This window comes from Dreissena polymorpha, chromosome 1, assembly GCF_020536995.1.
Source record: "Dreissena polymorpha isolate Duluth1 chromosome 1, UMN_Dpol_1.0, whole genome shotgun sequence".
In the NCBI taxonomy this organism is placed as follows: Eukaryota; Metazoa; Mollusca; class Bivalvia; order Myida; family Dreissenidae; genus Dreissena; species Dreissena polymorpha.
The window spans coordinates 186,398,107-186,417,823 of NC_068355.1; the positions used below are offsets into that span (position 1 = coordinate 186,398,107).

The following is a 19,717-nucleotide window of genomic DNA, read 5'->3' on the forward strand; positions in this document are numbered from 1 at the left end:
TCAAATCGGAGGGAAAAGCTGGCAGCCATTTGCCTGTTCTCTAAAAAAAACGAGTCCAAGTTCACTCTAGTGGTCAGTATTGGTTCTTGTGTTTGGATTTTATTGTATGTAATTGAAAACGGTTGCAATGCATTGTCTTCTTTGTATATCGTTTGAGGTTTGAACCATAGGCGCTCGATGTCAATGACAATGTTTTGTTAAGGTTCATGTAAACAGTAAAGTGTAAAGGGTGCTGGAGGTTTCGGTAAATGACAAGTTCGGTAAATTGATTTATATAGTAAAAGCCGTGGAGGTTTCGGTAAATTGATTTTATAGAGGAGGTATACCTACAACGAGGTGTTAATGACACCTATTATCGGCTTACAATAACATTAGAGGCATTTATTTGCAAACTGTGGATTAATTTTGAGTTGAGTAATTAATGCTATGCCTAAGGTAAAGAATTAAGGGAAATGAATGAGCTACCTCTGAAAAACGAATTCTGTTAGGAAATTTTTGGTTTATTTTACGATTTAAATAACGCAATACTGTTGTTTTTTTAATTGGTGCTTTTATTTAAATAACATAATAGTAACATAATAGTAATAAGAAGTAATGATTTATGGCGGAATCAATGTAAGCTCTTCAATTAAGTTTAATGCTATTTTAAAAAGTTTCTTGTAAAATATGATTTAATAAAAATGATTTCATGTTGAATTTTATATTTATTTATATGTTTTATTATTTCTTTCTGGTTGAGAAAAACACAAGAAAAAAAAACAATATATAAAATTTAATACGTGTACGTAATTAATAAAAAGTAATATAATGATACGCGTTATGTTTTATAATTATGTTAAGTGCGCGTGCCATTGAACGTTGAGTTAAGCGAAGAGATACACATAATTGAAAACTGATAAAAATGACATCTAACACAACGCCAGCAGAATGAATACACTGTGTAATAGCAAGCTGCTGTGATGATCATTATCTTATCAACTTAATACACAGGCACCTGGCTACTGTACTGGAACAATGGGTTTTACGGCCAAAATAACTGATATCATTTTTTGCCTAAACAAATCGGTTCAATAAAAAATAATAACTGATTTACTTTGTAAACCGTTTTATTTAGCAACAAGTATAACATGGATGCAATATATATATTTGAATATTTCATGTCATTTAAAACAATAATGAGGGAGTAATCACATATTAATAAGATACATTTTTGACACACTACAATATTAATACGACACATTATTATCATTCAGATTTTCCGCATGCTGATTTAATTTAATTACATTTCTAATACAAATGAGATACATGTACGACACAATTCAATTTAATGTTACATTTCAACCATATCAGTCGTTCATCGTTCAAGACTCGTCGTCGTCGAGCATGTGGTGGACCGCTGTGGATGGTCCCAGGGCATTGATGTGGCTGATGATCATTTCTTATTTGACAATGACCATTATAATTTTATAATTACCCAATTACATAATAATGTTATTTTTACCACAAATAAACATCCTTTGATGTCACCACCAGTATTTTTGGTAAACATGATTAAAGAAGGAAAACGTTTGTTTATTTCACAGTTTGAAAGTTACTGGTCGTGTATGTAAAAACTCGGCCACCAGTGTTAAAGCATGTTCACGATCTAAACATACATATCTAGATTATTTTAAGAATAATACCTTATGTGCTGACCTGATTGTAGGAAAAAGAAGCAACAAATTTATTTATATAAGAAACAAACATATTTGATCTTAGTATTTTAAACCACCGAAACTTAACCATTATATAAACATGAGGTAGTTTGCTAACATAATGAATATGTTGCCCAGCTCTTGCCAAGTGGAGGCCACCTCTTGTAAGAGCCACATTATTATATTTTTTTTAACTGACACGCTTTAATTAAGGTTTTTATCAACTAATTGTTTAAAAACATATATAAAATGCAAAACGATCATGACCTAAAGATAAACTTTTAATATATAATTTACCTCCATCGATTAGAATATCAATAGGTTGCAAGCCTGGATAATTAATAATAACACTTTGCAAACATAAAATCAAGTCCGTACATTTAAACAGATAAATTAATTAGTGCCAAAGAACTCAATTAATGTACATCAAAATTAATCCACAGTTTGCAAATAAATGCCCCTAATGTTATTGTAAGCCGATAATAGGTGTCATTAACACCTCGTTGTAGGTATACCTCCTCTATAAAATCAATTTACCGAAACCTCCACGGCTTTTACTATATAAATCAATTTACCGAACTTGTCATTTACCGAAACCTCCATAACCCAGTGTAAAAAGGCTCATTTTTCACATAGGAATATTTCAATAAATATTATGGCAAATACTTCAATTTATATGTCAATAGGGTTGTAAATACTTGTAGAACAGATCAGTAAATGCTAATAAAAAAATATTATGCAAAATGTTGCTTTTGAAGAAATATACAGCGCATGCATGAAATTATCAAAATAACAAACGGAGTTAAATTGAACAAATTCCTTTGGTCAAAATATTGTATACACTTAATGTTAGGTACTTCAAATGAAAAGTCCACACAACACACACCAACAATCCCAAAATATCCAAAAGAAAAACATCAAAGAATGTAAAAAGTTAACAAAATAATTGGGAAACTACTTTTAGTATGGTGGACTTTCCAGTGAACCTTTATTGTCAAATTTACTTATTTACTCGCAATACAGTACTCATTATAGTGACGAAATGACACTAATACAAAAAATAAACTGTATTACCAAAAGGCATAAGCGTGTATTGTTAATTTGAAATATATAAGACTCGGAAAGACCATTCCATACAATAACCGAAAAGCACCGAATAGCACCGAAAAGCACTCAATTTCTCTCTCTATATATATATGCAATATATCGTTTTTAGTGTGTGTTAACGAGTTTAATTAGTAATAAATGGTTATTTGATTGTATGTTTATACTACATTGTGCCCAAAATGGTAAATATTGGCAATTACCAACCGAAAAGCACTTTATGTGAAGACCAAAAGGCACTCAATTTCTCGCTATATATATATGAATATTTGCGTTTCTATTGTGTCAGGGGTTTTTTTTACTAAGAAAGTGACGCCGATATTCGGCGTCTTCCCCTACCAGAATTTTTCCCCTCAAAATACAATTTTCCCCTCAAAAATATCATTTTTCACCAAAATATAATATTTTCTCTCAAAGAAATGTTTATTTTTCCTTTGGGCATTCGACAATTATCCAATTTGCACCATGAACAACGATCTCGCTCTCTCTCCAGACGAAAGCAAAAAATCTGAGAATCCCAGTTATTCTAAATATAGCTCTTATATTACGTCATGTAAACTGGGCAACTAATCATAATAATCATGTGACTGTTTTAATGGATACCGGTCTTGCGAGAGAAGGGTGTTTCGTCAATTAATTACCAGAAACCAGTCGAATTTTCATCCGGGCTATATGCAAGCCAAGATATAAACGTGAAAACAGAAAAAAATGTCTCACAATTGGCGTTCATACACAAACAAAATAAAACATTCGGACTCAGAAGATACTGAACGCATCGAGGCATTTTTTAAGAAAGAATCATCGAAAACTGTTATAACCCAGCAGGATTCTGAGGTAATCAACATCGAACATTGTGAAAGTGAAAGTAGACAAGCGGCAGCTGCCGCTCCTTTCCCTTCCAATACTGTAGCAGATCAAGATCGTCAACCCATTCATCATGAAATTGAAATCACAAAATTGACATCGTCCCCCGGCCCCAGTACAGAAATATAGTTAAAACATTTCCCATTATTAGAATCTAATTTAGATCTACACCTGCAACTTTAATAAGGACTTTGACATTAATACGTGTTAAATGTGTTTATGAACAAAAAGGACAGAGACAAGCCTCTTTTGATGAGTTATAGACATTGAAATGAACAGTTTTTATTTTTTCCCCTAATATGTCTCTTTCGCACTCTTTTTTCCCCTTTCACCCAGCGTCCAGAGTCTTCCCCTTTCTCTAGAAAAAAACCCCTGTGTGTGTAAACGGATTAAATTAGTTATAAATGGTTATATTTCATGCATATTTATACTACCTTGGGTTTATTATGAGGTATTAATGCCCAAAATTGGATAAATATCGGCAGGACCCATGTGCGGTCCATACAATAACCGAAAAGCACCGAATAGCACCGAAAAGCACTCAATTTCTCTATATATATATGCAATATATCGTTTTTAGTGTGTGTTAACGAGTTATTTAGTAATAAATGGTTATATGATTGTATGTTTATACTACATTGTGCCCAAAATGGTAAATATCGGCAATTACCGACCGAAAAGCACTTTATGTGAAGACCGAAAAGCACTCGATTTCTCGCTATATATATGAATATTTGCGTTTCTATTGTGTGTAAACGGATTAAATTAGTTATAAATGGTTATATTTCATGCATATTTATACTACCTTGGGTTTATTATGAGGTATTAATGCCCAAAATTGGATAAATATCGGCAATATACCGACCGAAAAGCACTTCATGTGAAGACCGAAAAGCACTCAATTTCTCGCTATATATATAATTTTTGCGTTCCTATTGTGTGTTAACGGTTAAAATTAGTTATAAATGGTCATATTTCATGCATATTTATGCTACCTTGTGTTTATAATGAGGTATTAATGCCCAAAATTGTTTAAATATCGGCAATATACCGACCGAAAAGCACTTCATTTGAAGACCGAAAAGCACTCAATTTCTCGCTATATATATAATATTTGCGTTCCTATTGTGTGTAAACGGTTTAAATTAGTTATAAATGGTCATATTTAATGCATATTTATACTACCTTGTGTTTATAATGAGGTATTAATGCCCAAAATTGGATAAATATCGTCAATATACCGACCGAAAAGCACTTCATGTGAAGACCGAAAAGCACTCAATTTCTCGCTATATATATATGAATATTTGCGTTTCTATTGTGTGTAAACGGATTAAATTAGTTATAAATGGTTATATTTCATGCATATTTATACAACCTTGTGTTCATTATGAGGTATTAATGCCCAAAATTGGATAAATATCGGTAAAGTACCGACTGTAAAGCACTTCATGTGAAGACCGAAAAGCACTCAATTTCTCGCTATATATATATAATATTTGCGTTCCTATGTGTGTAAACGGATTAAATTAGTTATAAATGTTTATATTTCATGCATATTTATACTACCTTGTGTTTATTATGAGGTATTAATGCCCAAAATTGGATAAATATCGGTAATATACCGACCGAAAAGCACTCACGCGACAGCAGAGAATCACCGAAAAGCACTCAAGTTCTCTATATATACATGAAAGTTAACTATAAGGGCCGATTTTAATGGATTGAAAAGATGTACATATTTATTTAGTCAATGTCTGTTCATATTAAAACTTAATTTTAAGGTCTGAAGTCATCATTAACAACTTGTGAACGAACGGCCGGTATGCTTCTTTAATCAGCACAAAGCAGTTTGGAAATAGATTTTCGCACCTTCAATTAATTATATTCCAGATAATTATGACAAGTTGTGTTATGATCGGCGCCTTTCATACATGTCCGAACAGTGCGGCTCGTGTAAATTAATGTACAGTTTTGTTGAATTACATGTTCTCAATTAATTATTCGATGTACGATGTGAATCTAATCTTAGTTTTTAGTTCAGATTCGTTCATACGACACAAAGACACTATTTTATTTTACAGATCATTTCGGTTTAGAGGACTGAGACAGTCATGTTAAATATCGAATATAATATATATTTTTTATAAAAAACTGGTAGCAAGTTATAAATATATCCGCAATGTACCAACCGAAAAGCACTTTATGGTGTTTATCATCTTATACGTAAATTGATGTATATGTTTTAAGTATTTTTAATTGACATGAAACTCTTAAATAGAAATTGCAGCATGACTTTTAGTTAATGTGCTTTGTATTAATAATAGAGATTGTAATCGTTCCATTAAAACCATTCATTGCGCGAGTATCGAGTGTGCGCTGGTAACTTAACACGCATTTTATTATGACTATTAATTTACAGCTCAAACACAAATTTAAAAAGGCGCGTGTGCGTTAAATCAATTACAATGGATTATTGAAGATACAAAAAAAATCAACATGTACACTTGAAACTCAATAGTGCAGAAAAAACAACGTGTCAACGTGAAACCCGTATATTTCCCCTCCCTTACCTACCTGAATTAATATTGCAAAAAACAACGTGTCAGCAATGCTTCTCGTATAACAATCCTCCCCCAATTAATGCAATAAAAACAACGTGTCAATATGGGACCCCAAAAACGCACATGGTTGCCGGGTTATGACCCCCTTTTCTCGCAGAAATGCAGGAAGAACCAAGTGTAAGCGTATAACACACAAGTTCCCCCAATTATTGCAGCAAAAACAACATGTCAACGCGTTCACATCTGGTCGGCGCCTGAGTATGGGGCCAGACCCTTATACGCAATGTATATATATATACCCATTTTTTAACATGTCTTCACCACTTGATATTGTAAATTGTGTTGTTTCGGTCAGGATAGCTTACAAAATGTCAGAATTTCCGTGCATTGAATGCACGTTAGAGTGCAATGAGGATACTATTCAGTGTAGTAATTGCAAAAATTGGCTTCATCGCCAGTGTACTAATTTAAATACTGAAGAATATAAATCTTGGTCAGACAGAAATTTGAATTATTTGTGTAAATGTTGTGCATTCAGAGGAACAGATTATGATGCAGAAGGGTCGCTGACAAGGTAAGTGCATTAGAACGATAAGTTGTAAATTCCTATTATTGTTTTCAAAAAACAAAAAATAAAATAAGACAATGTGTTAGATCCAAGATTTATTACATGTTATAATAAAAAAATAATAATACATTTATCACCAATATATCATAAACAAAATTGTAATGGAATTTAGCGTTTGACACTACATATGAGTCTTTGTAGTCGACACTGATACTTGCGCATGCCGTTGTTTCCCGGGGTACGGCTCTCCAAATGAACCAGATCTTTGGCATAGTCGGCAGAGAATTTCATTATTCAAAATTATAAAATCAGGAAATTTTAGAAAATTGTTCTTAAATGTTTTGGCTAGGCACTTGTTTATTTTCATTCTCTGTCTATCGAAGACTATTTTCTGCAAGCCCGGACATTTTGAGAAATTTCCACGTGTCAGTATTTCTGTGATGTACACGTGCTCACATCCATTTCGTGATATGTCATTAACGATTTCGGTGATTCTTCTCACAATCTCTTTGGGTTGTGATGTAGGGGTAATGTCATTACCGCCGACAGCTACGATGACGATGTCCCCTCAGGGGACAAAAATATTTATAAATGGCACTCGACCTGCAGGATAAGTGCATTAAAATGTTCACTCGTCCTGCAAACACATGCACTTGTCCTTCAAATATGTGTGAAAGAAAGATTGCAAAGGACTGATATGACTAACAATGTTTCCTAAATCACTGCTAAAATGCTGCTTACTAAGTTATTCATGCCAGCTGATCACAGAAGAAATGTTAACTTACTTTATTTATGAGGAACACAAAATAAATAAATGAAGACAAATTTGTTTTTTCCTTTTTCTAATGCTTGCGTGCTTTCCATTTAGGATAGTTGAACATCGCTCCTGCCCCCTTTAAAGAGCGCTCGTATGTCAGACATTTTTCAGATGAAATTCAGACTGGTTTAAAACCGTACTTCGCAGTAAAATAATTCTTTAAAAAAATCAATACGTACAGTGAATGAAGGCAGATGGTTCCCTGTCAACATAGACGCGCAAAGTTTACACCAAAAAGCCAATATTTACTCTGGACACAGTCTCGCATAACAACGCGCACCTGCTGTATGAAATTTACAATTACGATTTCCGGTTCATTCGCGTTCTACTTTCGGAATAGATATGCTTAAAGAAATGATATTATTTAATGAAAAAGAGTCCTACTGGTCAGAAAATACATATTTTAACATCAGTTTTTTTTCACTCGTCCTGTAGGACGAGAGCTTTAGGGAAATTCACTCGTCCTTTCAAGATTTCACTCGTCAATACGAGCGGACGAGTGGAATTTTTGTCCCCTGCCCCTTTTTCCTTTAACATCTTGCCGTACAGATCTGTGTTCATTCTGTCTGTTCTCAAACCGCATTGGCCGTACCATTTTACACTATAAGGCACGTGTAGTCCTTTTCTCTCGTCGCAAAAGAAACACAGACGTTTGATGTAACTATCGCCGAACAATACTACTTTAGCCATTGTAGAAAAATTTTCTGCCAGTTAGATTGTGCTGTTCTTATTTATATTAGTTGATACTGTTGAGTTAAAGATGTCAGCACAATTCAAGCTGACATAATAATATCAGTTTGTAAGATTTAATTCACACCTCTCGCTTATGCAGTTTTCACTCAACGTGCTGGCACAATAGTATCTGTTTTTATTTATGTGTAATTGCATTCGCACCTCTCGCTTAACTCAACGTTCAAAGGCACGGGCACATTCACACTTTATTAGCGCCGTCTTTAAACCCTTTTAATCTCTAAAGAACAGATTAATTTGAACTTAATTAACAAAATTATTTTAACTAATGCAAGTTAGAATTAATATGTGACTAAAATGGATCTTATTTAATTGTGGTTCTTTCTTTGAACTTATGTTGTCCGCCGACTTTTAGAATAGCTAGTGCCAGTAATAAATGTATTGCTTTAGATTCACATGTTGTTGTTTTTTAAGATAATTATGAAAGATGCAAATGTGTCTTACTTATATTGTTTTCTGGTCTTTAATCTATCTTATATATATATGTGACTACGTGCTAATTTTTTGGAGAAATTAAAGATTCAAATGTGTCTTATTGATATTTTATTGATATTTTATCCATGTATCATGTGTATTCAGTGTCATGCGAAAATAGATCTTATTTCTTAATTTCCACATTCACACTTGATTAGCGCCGACTCAGTAAATTAATTAATTTAATAAAAAAAGTGCAACGGTGAGGTGGATCAATCGTTAGTGCACACCACTTCAGCAATAAATGAAAGTTATTTTGGCTGTAAATCCGATATTTCCAGTACAGTAGCCATGTTCCTGTGTATTGAGATGATAAGATAAGATCACCACAGCAGGTTGCTAATACACAGTGTAGACTGAAATGAAAACAGTTATTTTGGCTGTAAATCCAATTCCAGTACAGTAGCCATGTTCCTGAGTATTGAACTGATAAGATCACCACAGCAGGTTGCTAATACACAGTGTAGACTTTCCCTGTTTTATTAAAGTAATTGTTATTTACCTGCTTGGAATAAATGGTGTATTCATTCGGGTCTGATGGCGATACAATTTCATGAAACAATGGATATATTGGCGTGATGGAACATGATTTATAAATCAAGCTGACAGAATAGTATCAGCTTTTAATTATGTGTAATTTAATACGCATCTCCCCCGTAACTCAACGTTCAATGGCACGCGCACTTAACAAAATTATAAAATATCATGTGCATCATTATTTTTCTTTTTTATAAATTATGTACAAATATTATATGTTATACATGTTGTTTCGTGGTTTTTTTTTACTCGACCAGAAAGAAGTAATATAACATTGTTATATTTAAGTCTCGTTAATTTTGCAAAATTCTACATTAAATAAAGAAATATCTTTTTTTTTTTTAAGTGTACGTGCTTGATTTATTTATATAAAATAACATTTTTTTCTAATACACTCGGAATTTGACATTCAATTTGATGCATTCCACATTTTTTTTAAAGCGGCCAATTCTGCGCTCGGCCGCTGATGGTGTATTGTAATACATATAATTCTGATAAGAAACAGTAGCACACAACAGGAATTTGGTTGATTAAAAGAACTGATGTATTTATTGAAAGTGAATAACAACACCAACTAAAAATGTTTTGAAAATATAAATTTGCCCAGAATAGTGTATAAAAATTATTCATCTAGCGGCCAAGTGCATTAATCCCGATCGCTGTTGGGTATTTTACTGTTTAGTAACACCTTTATACCATCATTTTTAAACTGATAGCGGAAATAAAGAAATATCTTTTTATTTTTTTTTGTTAAGTATACGTGCTTGAATTAATGTTGCATCTTTTATTGGAGATACATTGCGGCAGAGTTCTAGTTCGCAGCGTAATCAAGCTCCGTGTAATCGGTATCCTACTTAAAATAAGTTTTTAATTATGTGTAATTTAACTTGCTTAACTCAACGTTCAATGGCACGCGCACTTCACAAAATTTTAAAACATCATTATTGTTAAGTGTACATGCTTGATATATTCATAAAATATCAGTTTTTTAAAAAACAATCAGACTTAAACCTTTAATTTGATGCAAATGAAAATAAGAACTGATGTATTTATTTAACGTGAATATTTCTAGGTGTTGATAAAACTTACAATTTATGTGACATGCATATCACGGTTACCTGTTACAAGCAACTAAGTGTCACCCGACAACAGACAGACGTTCATCCAATATTCATAGGTCCAATCTATATTCATGATAATAGTGACTTTGAGTCGTACTGCCACTTCTTTAATACCCTGAAAATGAAATTATGCAGCTCATCTCTTAACTACCTCATGTATATATGAGTCGTGTTCTGGGAAGAAAAAGGGGCTTAATGCATGTTCGTAATATGTCATCCCAGATTAGCCTACGCAGTCCGCACAGGCTAATCAGGGACAACACTTTCCACTTTTATGGTATTTTTAGTTTCAAGGAAGTCACTCCTCACCGAAAATCATATTTGGGCGAAAAGTGTCGTCCCTGATTAGCAGTGCGAACTGCACAGGCTAATCAGTGACGACACTTTACGCACATGCATTAAGCCCATTTTCTCAGAACGCGCCTCATATATATAGTCATTATTGACTAAATAAATATGTACATCTTTTCAATCCATTATAAACGGCACTTATAGCTTAGTTTCGTTTATATATAGAGAACTTGAGTGCTTTTCGGTGATTCTCTGCTGTCGCGGGAGTGCTTTTCGGTCTTCACATGAAGTGCTTTTCGGTCTGTATATTGCCGATATTTATCCAATTTTGGGCATTAATACCTCATAATAAACCCAAGGTAGTATAAATATGCATGAAATATAACCATTTATAACTAATTTAAACCGTTTACACACAATAGGAATGCAAATGTAATATATATATATATAGCGAGAAATTGAGTGCTTTTCGGTCTTCACATTAAGTGCTTTTCGGTCGGTATATTGCCGATATTTATCCAATTTTGGGCATTAATACCTCATAATAAACCCAAGGTAGTATAAATATGCATGAAATATAACCATTTATAACTAATTTAATCCGTTTACACACAATAGAAACGCAAAAATTCATATATATAGCGAGACATGAGTGCTTTTCGGTCTTCACATGAAGTGCTTTTTGGTCGGTATTTTACCGATATTTATCCAATTTTGGGCATTAATACCTCATTATAAATACAAGGTAGTATAAATATGCATTAAATATGACCATTTATAACTAATTTAAACCGTTAACACACAATAGGAACGCAAATATTATATATATAGCGAGAAATTGAGTGCTTTTCGGTCTTCACATGAAGTGCTTTTAGGTTGGTATATTGCCGATATTTATCCAATTTTGGGCATTAATACCTCATAATAAACCCAAGGTAGTATAAATATGCATGAAATATAACCATTTATAACTAATTTAATCCGTTTACACACAATAGAAACGCAAATATTCATATATATATATAGCGAGAAATTGAGTGCTTTTCGGTCTTCACATAAAGTGCTTTTCGGTCGGTAAATGCCGATATTTACCATTTTGGGCACAATGTAGTATAAACATACAATCATATAACCATTTATTACTAATTAAACTGGTTAACACGCACTAAAAACGATATATTGCATATATATATATATAGAGAAATTGAGTGCTTTTCGGTGCTTTTCGGTTATTGTATGGACCCTGGAAAGACGACTAACTTGCTACCTTAAAACAAATTACTACATGTTTATGTCACTGCTCGAACACCATACCTGTTCGTCAAACATGTGGAGCATAAAACATCCGGTTTAAAGGAAGTCGACATAACAATATTTTAATTAACGATCTAGGCATAATATTTATGGGATCGAAAAATTAATTATACAAATGTTGGGCACACATTACTCCTATAATTATGAGGTTGATTTACATCGACCTCATATCGTTTAACGTTATTTTGCAATAGCATCGTTCCGACATGAATTCATGTCGGAAGCTTTAACGTCATCAAATTCATATAACAGCACAGAATAACAGTGCTCCAGCTAGGATTTGGAAAGGGCAGGGGGGCTTTTTTGTCAAAAGGGCACTTTGGACGCGCAGTATATTGTCAAAAGGGCACTTTCGACGCGCAGTATTTTGTGAAAAGGGCACGTTCGAGCGCGCGGGTGTTTCTGGAATGCTTCCTATTGCATGTTAATGTATATGTAATAAATAATTGTATTATTCCCATTATTATTAAACCATTCAAATATAATGTATACAATGGGGATTAAAATAATTACAATGAAATAAGAGATTTATGAATTATCATATGTAAAAAAAAAAAAAAAAAAAAATAGAGGGGGGGGGGGGGGCAGGGCGGGGGTTCGGGGGGGGGGGGGGGGGGGGGGGGGGGGGCAGGGCGGAGGTTCGGGAGGGCAGGGCGCGGCGCCCTTCGATTTAGGCCTAGCTGGAGCACTGGAATAATCATGCAATAAATTATTAAACATAAAATATAAACATTATTTTACTAATTGCATTAGAAGAATGTTTATACAAACTTACAAGTAATGATAGTTCAGACCTTAAAACACTACCACTGTTCTAATTCCAGGGATTTCAATAGACGCAGAATCCTGCGTTTTCGACGCGAGCAATTTGAAAATGACTCGTTTTTAACCCGACCATTTTTTCTGCCGTGCCTCATTTTGACGCACCGAAAATTTGACCCGTGCGTCAGTCAGTTTACATCTGACCATATTTCAATGATATAAATCCCGTTATGCTCCTAATTGACATTCATGCCCCATAATTGGAAACTCGGGTCAATACATAAAGTGGATACGGTCCAGTGTTCTCCGTAAAAAACGGAGTAGCCAGCGATAGTAACAGAGTAGCCGGCGATAATGCACACGGCATGCCGTGTTCACAAGCCGCGAAGCGGCGAGCGGGGTAGGTTCGGGAAGGGTATCCCCTCCGTTCAGGGGGGTATGGGGAAAAAATGAATTAATGGAGTGAAATGGCGATCTGGCGCATTTTAGGGTGTTTTTTTTATGAAAGTAATAAAGCATTTGTCATAGAAAATGAAATATTTATTTGAAATCTCTAAAATTTTAAAAATGCATTTTAATTGCAACTTTTTTTATTTCAACAATCTGAATCAGAGTTAAAGTCAGAGTCATGCGCTAGGTCAAGGGCTTGGTGTGCACGCTTATATTCAAATTCATAACTATTCTTTATACAAAGGCGTGTACAATTATCCATTGCTAATACACAGTATTAATTTGAAAAAAAAGCACGTTATATATCAAACGTGTCCGACACAAGTATCTCATACAATCATCTTTATAAATATGACCGATTTTGTACTGGTATAAACAAAGCAACTCCACGTAGCAGCCGTTAATAAATGCAGAAGAACATTACAAAGTCTACCGATTACATGCAAGGTGCTGAGTTATAAATGATTTCTGCTGAGTTATAAATGATTTCTCACATCAACTAATAAGTTTTGATTGTATATATAATGGGTCTATTTATGGATTTTTCATTCTACCTTGAATTCGCCTACAAAAATCTGCGAGGGTTCTTTGACTTGTGTCTACTTGGCACTGTGTAAGTCTTTTTTTAGGTGGAGGCATCGTGACGTCTGCTTCTAAACAACTATTTTTAACAAACGCTTTAAATACAGCGCATTAATTGGAAAATGACCGGTCGAAGGTTAAATTAGCCAGCCGTAAACTTACCGTAGTTAGCTAAAAATACCTCTGCGTTCGTAAATATCTGCCATAAACGAGCGTGCAATAAAGCGGTGAAAAACTGTTACTTAAAGATACGAACTATCGATCGTTTATCCGTGCTTGTCTCTGCGCGAAAATAATGTGCATTAGAATATTAACTTCGAGCTAGTTTGTTTAAACACAAAAGCGAAAGTATGGCGTCAAAATTTGTATAAACACAGGCGTTTTTGTGGCGTTTCGAATGTATATTTTTGAGAAAAGTAGCCGGCGCCTAGATTGTTAGTAACCGGCGAAATCGCCGGCCGCCGGTGCTTCCGGAGAACACTGGATTCATGTGAAAAGTGACAACTGATTTGGGAAAAACTAATTTAACTCTTTATGATAATTCAAAATCATTATAATATTATATTTATATACTTTGTAAGTTGTTTATGAAAAAAAATATGAGATATATGTATCATAAGACAGTTCTTTCTGAAAAAAAAATAATTTTTTTTTTGTTTTTTTAAAACTTCTGGAGGAGATTTTTTCTACAAAATAGGGGGAAAATATATAACTTTTTTAGCTCATCTATTTTTTGAAAAAAAATTATGAGCTATTGTCATCACCTTGGCGTCGGCGTCGGCGTCGGCGTTGGCGTTGGCGTTGGCGTCGGCGTCCGGTTAAGTTTTGCGTTTAGGTCCACTTTTCTCAGAAAGTATCAATGCTATTGCATTCAAACTTGGTACACTTACTTACTATCATGAGGGGACTGGGCAGGCAAAGTTAGATAACTCTGGCGTGCATTTTGACACAATTATGTGCCCTTTTTATACTTAAAAAATTGAAAATTTTGGTTAAGTTTTGCGTTTAGTTCCACTTTTCTCAGTGAGTATCAATGCTATTGCATTCAAACTTGGTACACTTACTTACTATCATGAGGGGACTGGGCAGGCAAAGTTAGATAACTCTGGCATGCATTTTGACAGAATTATGTGCCCTTTTTATACTTAGAAAATTGACAATTTTGGTTAAGTTTTGTGTTTAGGTCCATTTTATTCCTTAAGCATCAAAGCTATTGCTTTCATACTTGCAACACTTACTAACTATCATAAGGGGACTGTGCAGGCAAAGTAATGTAACTCTGACTGGCATTTTGACAGAATTATGTGCCCTTTTTATACTTAGAAAATTGAAAATTTGATTAAGTTTTGTGTTTAGGTCCACTTTATTCCTACAGTATCAAAGCTATTGCTTTCATACTTGCAAGATTTATGAACTATCATAAGGGGACGGTGCAGGCAAAGTTATGTAGCTCTGACTGGCATTTGGACGGAATTATGGGCCCTTTATACTTAGAAAATTTAAAATTTGGTTAAGATTTATGTTTTGGTCCACTTTACCCCTAAAGTATCATAGATATTGCTTTCATACTTGGAACACTCACAAACTATCATAAGGGTACAGTAAAAGGACAAGTTGCATAACTCTGGTTGTCATTGTTATGGAATTATGGCCCTTTTTTGACTTAGTAACTTTTAATATATGGTTAAATTTTGTGTTTCGATCCACTGGAAGTATCAAGGCTATTGCTTTCAAACTTCAAATACTTACATGCTATCATGAGGTTACTGTACCTGGCAACTTGAATTTTACTTTGACCTTTGAATGACCTTGACTCTCAAGGTCAAATTATTAAATTTTGCTAAAATTGCCATAACTTCTTTATTTATGATTAGATTTGATTGATACTTTGATGAAACTACTCTTACCTGACATACCACAATAGACTTCACCCAAACCATCCCCCGTGCCCTCCCCCCCCTCCCCCTCCCCCCCCTATTTTTTTTTTTTTTTTTTGTTTTTTTTTAAGATCATCTCACAAATGACCACCACACCCTCACACTATACCCCCCCCACCCCCCCCCCCCCACCCCCCCCCCCCAATTTTTTTTTTTGATTTTTTTTTTTTTTTTTTTTTTTTTTAAGATCATCTCACAAATTATCACCACACCCTCACACTATCCCCCCCCCATTTTTTTTTTAAAACGGTTATGTTTGAAATACCATCCAACCATCGCACCCAAAACCCCCCCCCCCCCCCCCCCCCGATTTTTTTTTTTTTTTTTTTTTTTCGCTTTTTTGGAAGATAATGTAATAAATGTCCACAACCCCACACTATACACCCTTCTTCACTCCACTCCTCCCTCCTTTGTGATTGAAAATGAGAGTCCCTTCACCTTTAAAAAGAAAATAGATGAGCGGTCTGCACCCGCAAGGCGGTGCTCTTGTTTTTTAGGGGAATGGGGCCGAATATCGGCCCCGAAATTGCCATAAAAAACACTGGCATTATATTAAACAACGGGTAGCTAAACAACAAATAAATTTAAAAAAACAAAAAACATTGTCATTGACATCCAGCGCCTATGGTTTGAAAATTTTTAATGTTCAAATCACGTGATTTCGCGAATGGCAGCAAATTAATAAATTCACGTTAAGAAAGCAACTTATACACTCAGTTGAAACTGTATCTGTTTGCATGCTCGAATTTACAGCACCGGCAGGTTAAAAGAGGAGAGACTGAAGTGAAAGAGACAGGGACTCGATTCCATAAATTGGTAAGAATTGTAGACATTGTATCAATGTGTTGAATGATATATTTTTATGCCCTCCTTCGAAGAAGAGGGGATATATTGCTTTGCACATGTCGGTCGGTCCGTCCACCAGGAGGTTTCCGGATGATAACTCAAGAACGCTTGGGCCTAGGATCATGAAACTTGATAGGTAGATTGATCATGACTTACAGATGACCCCTATAGATTTTCAGGTCACTAAGTCAAAGGTCAAGGTCACAGTGACAAAAAACATATTCACACAATGGCTGTCACTACAACGGAGAGCCCATATGGGGGGCATGCATGTTTTACAAACAGCCCTTGTTCTGATAGCGTTTGCTGTTGTGCGACATGGTGGAATAAGTACGGTTTGCGGTAGATGTCGTAAAGCGAAAGTCGTGATAGTTAACTACATACTGTTTGCGGTAAAGGAGTAAAGGCTAAAAGAAAGTAAACACGCGGATGTGGCAGTTCAGGAAAATTATAGTAAATAAATAAAATTCGTAACGAAAGACGTATTTAAATGAGGTAGTGATTAAATTTAATAACACTTCCGAGAGGGGAATTTTTCCAATATTTGGGGGAAAAATATATACTCTAGAGATGGGGGAATGGGGCCGAATAACGCCGAATATTTCATAAAAAAAAACACTGCCTAGGGTCATGAAACTTCATAGATACATTGATCATGACTCTTAAATGACCCCTATTGATTTTCAGGTCACTAGGTCAAAGGTCAAGGTGACAGTGCCAAAGAACGTATTCACACTATGGCTGCCACTACAACTGACAGCCCGTATAGGGGGAAATGCATGTTTTACAAACAGCCCTTGTTTTTAAGATTTTTTGATGCTGCGTTTTGTGTAATAATTCTTACACATGTATTGTTGTCATTGTTGTACCTAAATCTTATATGCGTGGTTGAGTCATATAAACAAATGTTAAGGCCACTTGAACAGAACTGTTGTTTTATTGTTTAGTATTTTATTGTTTTATATATTTCAGATCCTGATTTGTACTGAAGGATTAGCTGCTATTTGAATTCTCGTCTGTATGTACATTTTATTTCATTATGGACTGAAAAGCATTCCTACATTATTAAATGAAGTGAACTGTGAACTATCTTATTTATGATGTCTTGTTTATTGGGATACAACACAGCCGTAGCCATCCAGGTTACAGTATTATACATGTAGACTATTTTAACAGAATTATACTTTTACTACATGTACTTTAACATGTAAAACTTCATACACTAGAGTATCAAAATTGGCGACAGGTTCATTGTCTAATGTTGTGAAACGTTGGCCTTTGGTTGAAAAGTTTTATTGTACATCTTGTGTTTGAATTTATCCGTGTTTCAGTGTTAATTTTAACTTCTAAGGTTGATAAACTTTTGGAACTAGCTTTATTGTTTTCATATTTCACAAGAAATATACTTGAACGATATGAACAAATAGGTTTCAGCATTATAAACAGTAACAAAATGGCAACAGGTTCATTGTCTTCGGTTCCAAAACGTTTGCGTATGGTTGAAGACTTTTCTTGCACATGTTGTTTAGAGCAGAATCTTACGGAATCTGCAGACATTTATTGTGAACAATGTTTAAGGTTTTATTGTAAAAAATGTGTTATCCTGCATAGTCAGTTGTTTACAAAACATATGACATGTGGAAGGGAGGATATTAAGAAATGGCCAGTTTCTAAGGCGGTGGAAGATTTTCTCAGGAAGTGTGAGGTGCATGCGGATGAATCACTGACACAGTTTTGCCATGACCACGGTCAGCTGTGCTGCTCTGCATGTGTTGGAACAATTCACAGGTATCTCACACATTTATATTTCTTTAGTTATTAATAATTATGCCCCCCTTCGAAGAAGAGGGGGTATATTGCTTTGCTCATGTCGGTCGGTCGGTCCGTCCACCAGGTGGTTTCCGGATGATAACTCAAGAACGCATACGCCTAGGATCATGAAACTTCATAGGTAGATTGATCATGACTCGCAGATGACCCCTATTGATTTTAAGTTCACTAGGTCAAAGGTCAAGGTCACGGTGACCCGAAATAGTAAATTGGTTTCCGGATGATAACTCAAGAACGCATACGCCTAGGATCATGAAACTTCATGGGTAGATTGATCATGACTTGCAGATGACCCCTATTGATTTTGAGGTCACTAGGTCAAAGGTCAAGGTCACGGTGACCCGAAATAGTAAAATGGTTTCCGGATGATAACTCAAGAATGCATGAACTTCATGGGTAGATTGATCATGACTCGCAGATGACCCCAGATGACGCACTGTTTATTTGACGCTAGAATTTGTTAATGTAGCATTAGCATTAAAATTCAGAAGTGTGTTGCGGATTACAAATTTAAGAAAGCTCATTTCAGAATCAAACGAAACATTAACATTGTGCGTAATTTATTCAACGATAATTTGTTAAAGCGCACTTAGTGCCATATCGCTTATTAAAACGTGAAAATGATTAATATGAAAGTAGCATAAATCTAGGTTTCTAAGCTACACAAATGTACATGTAGGTGTATATCTTTTCTCTCAATCTGCCGCGTATGTATGCGGCGGATTTACTCCGTGAAAGTAGGCAAGGTTAAAACAGACTGCGTCATTGCGCAGATCGATGCCAAGTGCCTCAGCAATACGCCTGTGAACACTCGACACGCCCGCCGCAAACTAAATTTTGGGCCGTGGCGTACATGTAGCCGCGTATTATGTTTGTTCCGCGTTGGCTGTAATGTAGATCAAGCATCTAAAAAAAATGAAACCACTTCTGTCATATTAACATAGTATAATTTAAAAACTGTAAACTGTAAGGGGGTGCTCAACACTACACTTCTACAGACAAATATTGTATGAAATAAATATTATTTATGACCAAAATAGTTTTTTTTTAGAGTTGGTCAATGTTAATTTGGAGTAGACAGATAATACTAATAGTAGTACTATACACAAATTGGTTTCATACATTAAAACAATTGTTTCACAAAGTACATAGCATAAAGGGATATGCTATATGGTTTTCAACACATGTCAATTGTTTAAGGATAATATTTTT

General features: G+C 34.7%; 1 protein-coding gene across 1 annotated transcript in view; it reads left to right on the forward strand.

The window, feature by feature from the left end:
* The window catches only part of LOC127865072 (uncharacterized), a 28,721-nt gene continuing 9,004 nt past the window's right edge, over window positions 1–19,717 (forward strand). Inside the window, exons 1-3 of the mRNA XM_052404950.1 lie at window positions 1–72; window positions 16,583–16,645; window positions 17,648–18,463. Coding sequence (XP_052260910.1) covers window positions 18,129–18,463 — 335 coding nt within the window. The 5' untranslated portion in view covers window positions 1–72; window positions 16,583–16,645; window positions 17,648–18,128. The remainder of the gene's footprint in view (window positions 73–16,582; window positions 16,646–17,647; window positions 18,464–19,717) is intronic.